The following is an 11393-nucleotide window of genomic DNA, read 5'->3' on the forward strand; positions in this document are numbered from 1 at the left end:
AGGGGGGGGAGTTGTAGGGCGGGGACGGACGGACAGACACGGGGTGGGGGAGTTTAACAATTCCTTCCAGTTTACCAGCATCCTTCTTAAAGCGTTGCCACCAACGCTGGGAACAATGGGGTGACTTTTGGAATACAAGTGCTAAAATATTGCTTTATATCTGATCATACTTTCTGACAGAACAGTTCAGTTCTAATCTGCAATCATTTTCCATTGTTTCTTTTTCTGCCATCACCTTTATTGCTGCTGATGCATCTCAAAAAGCTACGATGAAGTTTCTAGCATGCTATTGATACTATGCAAATAATACATTCTTAGTTGCACACATATGGAACTGCTTACAAGAGTATCATGTGTTGGAGTTTTGAAGAATTTGTTTAATGTTGCAAAAGTGACTTTATCTTGAAAGGCACCAGCTGATTAATAATGGCAAAAAGTCATCCAGGTGTTTTGCAGTCAGCTAATCAATAGTCCTATCCAACTAGCTAATAAGTAGTCAGTCTGCCACGTCTCCTAAAAAGACTTATATGCAAAAGGTCAACTTATTTGGATTATGAAGCATTAGTGGGGGATGTAAGTAGCTGTCAGCTGAGGACCTATCAACCTTGTTGAACCAGGATTGATGATTTGGCTGATGTTTGGATCTTGTATCATATCTGCTTTCAGAGAGGTTGTTTACTTCTTTTGAGCGTCAATGAGGAAAGAAGTATTTTTCCTTCTGGTAGTTGTCATCATAGCTCATCTGATATCAAGTTCTTGCCATTTTGCAAGAAGAAGAGTTGACTGTGTACTAAATCAAATCATATGCTTGAATTTTATTCTTAAAATTTCTCTTCAGAGAAGGTGAATTATGCGTGGGTTTATTTAAACATGTATCCAACTTTTTTTAATATTTTCTAGCCTTTAAGTGGGTTAAAAATACTGTTTAAAATAGTCCTACATTTTACCTCAATAATTGAAGCAGTTACTGTATTTGTATTATATGGTTTGTAATTGCTATATAATATATAGGATAAACTTTATCTTTTGTGAGTGCTTTAAGCACTTCAACAGGCTTAGAGCCAACTTTGCTTTTTTTCCTGAGAATTTGTGCATGATATTTTTTGCTGATAGGGAAGAGAATCAACAAATCATCTCTATATATGAAGTAAGTCTGGGTTGATTTTCCAAGCTTGTCAGTAGACTTTCTTAGTCCATTTTGTGCAACTAAGCAGCTAGTTACTTTATGGGTTTTGTGATACTATATTACAAAAATATGTTACGGTGCAGACTGCAGAGTATCCATTGTGAAAGATTATCTGACTTAACGTCTCAAGATAAATGGTGCTTTTTTATTCCAATGAGGACGTATCGGTGCTTCTAAAAAACGTGGGGTTTTGTAACATCGTTACATGGTTTTGGTGGAAAAAATGTCTATCCCATTCATTTTTGATCAGCCTGTGTTCATTACTGACTATGTATGTATTTTACAGAACTAGAGTGATGTTAGGAGTGGAGGAGGGATGGAAAGGTTTCTGGTGATCACACCTAGACAGTGTAGTTAAAGTAGGTAGTTTGAGAGTGCTAAATTTTGATTGCCAGTACTGTTCATTGCAGGCTAAGCCTTGTATGCTGTAATACCATCAGGGTCCAAAAACTTTTACGTTGCCTAGGCCTGGCATCAAGTTGGTTCATTGTGCAGACATACTGCCTGCTGCTCTTTGTAGGCATTGGCTCTGTCTGTCTATGGAGGTGCTTGTTTGGCTGTCTTACCGCAGTGCTGGAACATCTGAGCATCTCTCTCCTCTCTCTCCTTAAAAATACGATGAGGCTTTATTTTTCTCCTGACAGTGCTATATGGAAGCTGCTTTTAACCTTGGTCTACCTTCCACTTTTGTTGGGGGAATAATCTTATCCTTCAAGTACAGATTCTGGACCAAGATTTCATCTTGGCTGCATCTTCACTGCTTTAACAAGGCTTTTACTTTCTTCGGTGCTCTGCTAGACTAATGGCAGTACACAGTTTGTTTTTAGACAGGTAACTACAGTGTTTCAAGTGCTGTTGCCCTAAAAAACAAGTCAAGTCTTTGCTATGGGGCCACTACTAGGGCATTTTAATGATATAATAGAGGTTGGGGGCTAGGACAGCCTTATCATGTGTGTGGTGATTTGGTAGGTAGATTTACTATAGTTTTGGTAATGATCTTTAGATACAGTGTATCTGTGTAACAAGTTGATTTTTAGTACTTTGATCTGTGTCAGTAGTAATAGCACCATACATTATCTTGTCATGCTTTTGAAATAAACCTTTAAAATAAATGAACCAGCTACATCTGAATTCATTCTGACTTGGAAAGGCAGGCTATGTAAAGCTTCTAGCATTAGGTAAGTGTGTACTGCATGTAAGGTAAGACAAGGTACATGAAATTTCTGCCATTTGATAAACATGCTGCATACGAGGTAGTACTTATGTTGAGTATATCCTTCTTTCTCAGTTAATTGTCATTTATCATTTAATACCGAGACTTGTAGAAGCTTGTAAATACGTCACATTTCATTATACATGGCTTCTGCTTGTAGCGCTCCTTAATTAACTTCCTTGTAGCAGTATATATGAATTTCAGATGTTAATCTTGGTGTCCGACCATACTGTGTCTTGCTGTTTTCCAATCAAATGCAAATTTTGTCTTTGTCTACTCAAAATATTTTTTAATAGAAGTAGCATTATTCTGTAAGTAAAGCGGTGGGTATTCCTTCAGGCTAAAGTGCTTCCTGCATGCAGCCATTTACATATTAAATCATGCCACATTAAGATACCACATACAAACTTTTTAAAAATTAACTTTGGAGGATGGGAAGGTTTCCAGTAAATAACAGAAACAGGGAACAAGCTACTTTTCCACTGGCCTGCCTCTGTAGCCTTTTCTTTCACAGTATAATCATAACCGTAAATCATTAATTCTGTAAATGTTTAAAAAGAAAAGCTATGTTTATCTTATCATCAGAGTGTCTGTATTTGTCAACATCAAAATGTATTTGCATTGAAGTGGAGAATCATGCTTCAGGCACAACCAACAGTCTGAAGAGTAAGGAGTGTTTGTACTAATGACGAGAATTTATGGAATTTGTTTTATGTGGAAATGCAATTGACTTTTTTTTTTTTTTTAAATCTTTCAGCTGGTCAGTATTGGTTCTTCCTATAACTATGGCAATGAAGATCAGGCTGAATTTCTGTGTGTTGTCTCAAAGGAATTGCATAACACTCCCTATGGCACAACCAGTGAACCCAGTGAAAAAGCAAAGGTAAGTTACTAGACACTGGACTAAAGAAACGGTGTCAAACTGGGTGCGCTTCCCTAAGTCGTGCTAGGCCTACCTCTGTTCTGGACCATTATTTAATTGCCTTTTTTCCCCTCACTCATGACTAGTAATGGTTCCCTGTCCATTGTATGAGAGACTGTAAATGGTACAATCAGCATGCATTTGTTATACCAAATGGGTTCTTTAAATGCAATACTCTGTACTGTTCCTGATACCTGTCCTGTTTTTTCGAGTATTGGCAGATATTTGCTGTTTACAGTTGAGAATATAGGTTTTGTTTCTTACACATTTGAATGCTTCCTTATTCTGTCACTGATTCAGTTGAAAACCGTTTTTCTTGCTTGAGTTCAACTGCAGAAATCTTACTGTCAAGAATGGAGATTGTAATATGCTGTCTCTGAAAAACATAGTCATGTGCAATATGTTATAAAATTAAGGTATTTGTTAGCTTAATATTTTCAGGTTTCTACCTAGTTCTCTTTACTTTCTGTAACCAGCTTTACAAAAAGATTGGAATGGGAACAATATCTTAGCATTTTACTCAGTTGTCTTTCAGAGTTTGTACAAGGGAAAATGTAAAAACACAACTGAATAGTAATAAGGCAGACCGGTTATGTATGTAAGTGTATTCTTCTTTCATGCATATTGAACAGTTTTTATCATTGCATTGTTGCTTTGTATGAGGAGATGACTACAGGCAAACTGGATACTTCTGTAGTTGGCCTGAAAGCTTTTAATTTAGTATACGTAGATGGGAAACAATTGGTAAAACATCAAAGGTTGCTTTTTCAAGAATCACCTTCAAAGAAATAAATTTTGAAATAATGCTAAGAATTGATCTGGGTCTTGGCACTGAGGCCTCAAATAGATAAAACTTCACTACTTTCTGTGCCTTGTAACTTGGTTATGCAGCTACTGATATAGAGACATTTTTATAAATTGCACTATAAAAATAATCCAAGCTTTATGTTGGATTCTTAGTGAAATGATTAATTTATGCTCTTTTGTCACTGTTGAGATAAAACTTCCAAAGAGTTGTAAGGGATTAATGTAGTCAAGGGTAAACAGTGAACCTGGGTAAGCCATGGCTCACTCTTTCCAAAACTCTAGTCAAGGTCTGCTTTTGCCAGGATGCTTCAGGAAAACTTTAAAATTTGACAGGTTAAAGAGGTGTGTGCTAATAATTTAGGGCTGAGATATGTACCTGAAATAAAATATGGAATTCTAGAACCTAATAAATATCTTCATAAGGAATGGTAGTACATCTTCAGGGAACTTCAGAAGTTGCCAGAGTTACATTGCATCCTTAATGTAAAAGAAAATACGGATCAAATGAAACTGTTAAACCCTAAATACAAAAGCTAGTTCAGAGTGCAGTACAACTCTGTAAATTCAGTAGCTCTGAGAGAAGCTAAATCTTAGACATCTCCATTGAAGTGCTTCTTGGTCACTGTTTCAGAGAAGAGAGCAGAGCATAATTTGACCAGGGTGATGAATAAGAATTACTGTTAATTTTGGTTGGAGATATAAACATTCACTCCTTTTGTCCTGGAAGAGTTGAGCTGTTGCTAGCAATTAATGGCAATACTTGAAAAATCATTTTTTATATATTGTGTTTCTAATAGATCGATTATTTTTTATAGGTATAAGTTGTGCCTGGAAAAAAAAAAGAAAAACCAAAAAATTTCTTTTTGGTTGAGAGGTTTCTGACAGCTGTGTTCAGGAATCTTGACTGGACCTTGGGAGCTGTTGTCTCAATAGTTCCCTCTTAGCCAGCGTCAATCCTCTAGTCTGCAATCTGTTCATTAGTGTCTGAGTTGGTCTTCATGAAGTTCATATGATTGAAATTCTGGTATCCAGTGATATATACAGAATAATGTGTTCGTGTACTGGGGCCTGACTTTTAGAAGCCATGAGAAAGTCTTCCTATTACTTTTACAGCAGGTTGGGTTAGAGAAAACAATAAACTGCCAATATGTAATTTTTATTGCCAAGCACTTCAATTTTACTTAATAGTACAGGACTTTCAGAATAGGAAAAAACATTTTCTGATAGCCGATCTAATCAAGCTTCACCTTCATTCCCTCTTAGAGACTTTTTTTCTTGTGTTTTCTTTTTTTGGAAAACAGTTTGCTTATTAAGTTAGTAGATGACTTCCGTGTAACCTTCTAATACACCTAAGCGAAGGAAATTAACGGCATTTGGGACATTGACTTAAGTGGTTCCAGTAGCTTTTACGGGTAGCCGTGGCACTACTGAAGGATAACCTGTATTCCCACAAGTATTCTTCTCTTTCATACCACTTTGTTGACCTGTCACTCTTGGGACAAATGACCAAAGCTTGTTCGTAACATCTGCATCCAAAGTTAGATTCTCAAGTGCTATCCTTTCCCATCCGTGGTGAAGAGTACACAGAGTTAAGGTACCAGCTTCACAGTTTTATTTAAATTTTCTCTATATTTATGGCCCCTATTGTTATGTTGCATGTCACTGTTGGCTTCTATCTGCTCACTTCAGGACATTTGAAAAAGGAAATTTTCATGACATCTGTAACATTCCTCCTTGAACTTGTCTGCTGTCATACTTCCTTACAAAGAGTGGGGGTCCCAGATAAAAGTAAATAAATGTCATTCCCAGATGCTTCAAGTGTAAGTGGACTGTACTTTCTTGCAGCTCTGACTCACTTGCAATCTCTTCTTTTCCCTTCCTTTCTCTATACTTGCTGCATGCTGCATGCCACTCAGAGTGAGGATGAAGAAACGGATTACGATATGAATGACTCAGATTAAGTGTAAATGTCATGGTGAGCACTAGCTGCCCTAGGATTTTACCCAGATGCTTTTCTGCCCCATCCAATTCCTACCCCCACTAGTGCTGTCCTTTGGCTAGTCCTGGTGGTGTGTGTGTTTGTGATTATAGTTGTGGCATGGTTAGCATAGAATTCCCATTCTGGATATTGCTTCTTTGACAGAATAATTAGTGTTGCTGTTATAAGCTGTATTGTGATTGGTTCCTTTAAAGCTTTGCTGAGAAGAAGAGTTCTTCATGTAGATTCTAGGGTCAGAATTGCTTTTCATTTTTATTTTCTGTGCACCAGCTTTTCTGTCAAATGTTTTTTTTACGTGTAGAGGCATCTGATACAAACTTACAGTATACATTTTCAGTAAATGTCTGATTTGGCAATAAATTAGCAAACTTGACTGAAGTGCAACATAGTCAAAAGATGGTCTTATCTGATAATTTTGAAACTAATAATTTTTTAATCAAGACTTGGCAAATACAAGTAAATAGCGTGATCTCAGTGCTACAGTTATATTTATCATAGAATCATAGAATGGTTTGGGTTGGAAGGGACCTTAAAGATCATCTAGTTCCAACCCCCCTGCCGTGGGCGGGGACACCTTCCACTAGACCAGGTTGCTCAAAGCCCCATCCAACCTGGCCTTGGACACTTCCAGGGATGGGGCACCCACAGCTCCTCTGGGCAATCTGTCCCAGTGCCTCACCACCCTCATAGCGAAGAAGGAAACAACTTCACAGGAAACAACTCTCTCTGGGGAGGGATCAGGTCCTTTCCACTGTAGTTCGACATCTTGTTGAAGATCAAGGTACTTTAAAAGTCACAAGTGGAAGAACACAAAAGTTGCATCAGAAAGAACAACTTTTGCAACCTTTTCCTAACATGTCTGCAAGCACTGCTCATATTTATTCTGCTATCCAATTTCTAGAAGATAACTTATCATTGAATGTTCAGTGATACGGTGTGCGGGTAGTCATAGAATCATAGAATCGTTTAGGTTGGAAAAGACCTTTAAGATCATCAAGTCCAGCTGTTAACCTAGCACTGCCAAGTCCACCACTAAACCATGTCCCTAAGCACCACATCTACATGTCTTTTCAATACCTCCAGGGATGGTGACTCAACTGCTTCCCTGGGCAGCCTGTTCCAATGCTTGACAACCCTTTTGGGGAAGAAATTTTTCCTAATATCCAATCTAAACCTCCGCCTGATGCAACTTGAGGCCGTTTCCTCTTGTCCTATCGCTTGTTACTTGGGAGAAGAGACCGACCCCCCCCTCGCTACAACCTCCTTTCAGGTAGTTGTAGAGAGCGATGAGGTCTCCCCTCAGCCTCCTTTTCTCCAGGCTAAACAACCCCAGTTCCCTCAGCCGCTCCTCATCAGACTTGTTCTCCAGACCCCTCACCAGCCTCGTTGCCCTTCTCTGGACACGCTCCAGCACCTCAATGTCTGTCTTGTAGTGAGGGGCCCAAAACTGAACACAGTATTTGAGGTGCGGCCTCACCAGTGCTGAGTACAGGGGGACGATCACTCCCCTACTCCTGTATAAATTGAAGATATTTACCATTGCATGAGATTGAACTCCAGCTTCTCACCTATACACCTGAACTTTTTAGCTGTAAAGCAGCCTTATACTTATCTCTGAAGTGTTGCTTCCGCATGGCTGAAGAAGAACCTACATTATTTTCTTAACTGATGCTAACAAAAACTACTGCTGAGGTAGAATAAGGTCTTTTGCCAAGTCTTCAGGAATGGCTGTAAAGAATGGATCAAATCTGAAGCTTTATTGAAAAAAAATAAACTGGCACTGTGCTGGAATTGAATGCAAGATTCTTAAGCTGCCTGAGAGGTGAACAGTCCTTAAAACGCTATTCTATCTGCAGCAGATTTATTTTCAGTGGGAGGAAATAGTTCTCACATTCTGCTTCCCTAAAAAGCAATCACACTCAGGCCCCTAGGATGTGAGAGTTCATTCAGCATTGTTTAGAGTTCATAAGTCAATGGATCTGGTGCACCTGGAGGAAAAACAGAACAGAAACATGAGAAGAAAGAAAATTCTGAACACTGCAGATCTGTACCAGGGTCAGGACAGTCCCCAGTATCAGTAGAGACTGGATGCTGAATGGATTGAGAGCAGCACTGCAGAGGAGGACTTGGGTATACTGGTGGGTGAAAAACTGGATGTGAGCCAGTAACATACACTTGCAGCCCAGAAAGCCAATTATCCGGGGCTGCATCAAAAGAAGCATGGCCAGCAGGTCGAGGGAGGTGATTCTCCTCCTCTACTCCACTCTCATGAGACCCCACCTGGAGCACTGTGTCCAGCTCTGGGGTTCCCAGTACAAGACAGACGTGGACCTGTTAGAGTGGGCCCAGAGGAGGGACATAAAAATGATCAGTGAGAGAGAGGGCTGGAACACCTCTGCTATGAAGAAAGGCTGAGAAAGTTGGGATTTTTTGGCCTGGAGAAGAGAAGGCTCCGGGGAGATGTTACTGCGGTCTTCCCATACTTAAAAGGGGCTTATAAGAAAGACGGAGAAAGACTTTTTACGAGGGCCCGTACTGACAGGACAAGGGGCAGTGTTTTTAAACTGAAAGAGGGTAGATTTAGATTGGATATAATGGTGAAATTCTTTACTATGAGGGTGGTGTGACACTGGAACAGGTTGCCCAGAGAAATTGTGGGTGCCCCGTCCCTGGAAGTGTTCATGGTTGGGTTGGGTGGGGCTTTGAGCATCATTTCAAGCATTTCATCTAGTGAAAGATGTCCCCGTCCATGGCAGACGGGTTGGACTAGATGATCTTTAAAGGTCCTTTCCAAGCCAAACCATTTGGTGATTCTGTGATCTAAAGTGTGCGGACAGAGGAGCATTATTAGTGAAGTCACCTGTTTAGCTAGTAGAGTATGTTCTCAAATGAAAGCTTCTTCCATGCCTGGTTCTGCTCCAGACATACTTCTCAATCCTAGCTATTAGCAGTTTGGGAGAAGGCCTGCCATAACTGCTTTCAAATTTTATTGACCTCTGTTAGTGTTGAGACATCTTCTCTTGGCATTTTTGCCCAGTAAGCTACTAAAACTTTTAGGAATAGTCTTATTAAAGGGTTTTTCAGGAAAAAAAAAAGGAGGAATTTCGAATTGCAGAACAGAGTCAGTCATCCTTTCAGTATTTAGTAAGTACGTACAATTTTGATAGAATTCCTGATAACTGAAATTCAATTTCCTCTTTGGACAAAGTCACTGCCCATAACTATAAAAGATCCTCTTTCACACAGTTTCTGAACAGATGTGGATGGAATACCTCTCATGAGAGCTTGCTGATCAGAAATCATTTCCCCTTCGGTAAAGGTAGGGGTTACAGAAGAAGTACCAAGCAAAGTGTGTTAAAATATTGCCTGATCCGATAGAATTTTCTGCTTTGCTTTGCGTTTACTGGCTCAGTAAAGTGTGCAAAGTTCAGCATCCAGATCTGGCTTAGTTTTATCTTATTGTATGTGTTCCTGAAGCTACAGAAAATAGTTGTAAGTCTATTAATCTTAGAAGTATTTTTTATCTTCTAGGAAAGAATACACTCATGTTTCATTTTAAATTGGAAAGATTGACAAAGTGAATAGATCCAATATTATTTTCTAACTGCACAGGTGCTTGTTTCAGCCATGTTTTTGTCTCCATTGGAGATTGTTGCACTTACTGACTACATTTGCTGGGTCAGACTGTTACCCACTATGTGGACATCTACTTCAGCACTTTGTTCTCCGCTGTGACAAACAGCAAATACTCGAGGAGAGTTTAAGTATGAGGCATTTATCAAATTAACTCCTGATATATTTCCCCACCTTCCAGTAAGCCTCAGTTCAGGAATTTTGACTTCAAGCCTGCATCCCGATCATTGTCTGAAAGCTACAATGACACTATGATACCATGAGTAGGTATCAATGGCACTATCTTCTGTAAGTTTGTCTAATCCCTTTTGAAGATATTATACTAGCCGTTACTGAGCAATTTTCAGGGCCTGGCTTTTCACAGAATTCACTTGTATCTTTCCTACAGTTTCATATGAAATGCTTTTTGCTTAGTACACTTAGTAAATTATCTTCATGAAATAAGCAATATTTACATCTGAAATATACCCTAAAGCACCTTATGGCCTATGGGAAACATCTTTCTATATGTTGGAAATTTATCGAAGTAGCTGCAGTGACATCTGGCTTCATAACTTCAAAATAATAATATTGAATTTGAAATGAAAAAGAACTTTGTATACACAAGGCAAGATCCAGGTACTGCAGGAAGTGCAGTGAGCAAGGGGTAAAGTGGATTTTTTTTTTTTTTTTTAAGCTGACACTGAACTGTCTCTGAACTATCCCTGAGGCACACAAATGGTGATGGGTTCTTCATGAACTCCAGTCCTTAAAAAATCCCGTGGAGTTGTGCAAAGCAGGTGAGATCCTACTTGCCTACAGTCACTACGAAAGACATTAGGCTTGATGACTGATAGAGGCTGATAAGTTAAATTATCAACATTTTAACAATATTAAAAAAAAACCAAATGCCTAAGACTTTATTTAAAACCATACATGAAACTGCTGTGCTGTGTTAAGTGGTTGCCAGCCATTATCCTACAAGCACAAAGATTGAAGTGTTCGTGTGTGCTGTCAGATTCTGGGGGTAGTCTGGGATGGAATGTGCTACTGAGTACTAGCATCAGGTGTTTGTCTTAGAATCATAGAATAGTTTGGGTTGGAAGGGACCTCTAAAGGTCATCTAGTCCAACCCCCCTGCCGTGGGCAGGGACATCTTCAACTAGAGCAGGTTGCTCAGAGCCCCGTCCAACCTGACCTAGAATGTTTCCAGGGATGGGACATCCACCACCTCTCTGGGCAACCTGTTCCAGTGTTTCACCACCCTCAGCATAAAAAGTTTCTTCTTTATTTCTAGTCCAAATCTACCCCCCTTTAGTTTAAAGCCATTCCCCCTTGTCCTGCCGCAACAGGCCCTGCTAAAAAGTCTGCTGCCATCTTTTTTATAAGCCCCCTTTAAGTACTGATAGGCCGCAATAAGGTCTCCCCAAAGCCTTCTCTTCTCCAGGCTGAACAACCCCAACTCTCTCAGCCTTTCTTCATAGCAGAGGAGTTCCAGCCCCCTGATCGTTTTCGTGGTCCTCCTCTGGACCTGCTCCGACAGCTCCATGTCTTCGTTATGCTGAGGGCTCCAGAGCTGGATGCAGTACTCCAGGTGGGGTCTCACCAGAGCAGAGCAGAGGGGCAGAATCACCTCCCTCGACCTGCCGGCCAC

At 39.8% G+C, this 11393-nt stretch overlaps 1 protein-coding gene across 1 annotated transcript in view; it reads left to right on the forward strand.

Annotated features, from left to right (window-relative positions):
• Positions 1-11393, forward strand: part of KCTD5 (potassium channel tetramerization domain containing 5) — a 31531-nt gene that overhangs the window by 16029 nt on the left and 4109 nt on the right. The window contains exon 5 of the mRNA XM_009286637.2: positions 3157-3282. Within this exon, the coding sequence (XP_009284912.1) occupies positions 3157-3282 (126 nt within the window). The remainder of the gene's footprint in view (positions 1-3156; positions 3283-11393) is intronic.

The sequence above is a fragment of the Aptenodytes forsteri genome, unplaced genomic scaffold (assembly GCF_000699145.1).
Source record: "Aptenodytes forsteri isolate BGI_AS27 unplaced genomic scaffold, ASM69914v1 Scaffold55, whole genome shotgun sequence".
Lineage (NCBI taxonomy): Eukaryota > Metazoa > Chordata > Aves > Sphenisciformes > Spheniscidae > Aptenodytes > Aptenodytes forsteri.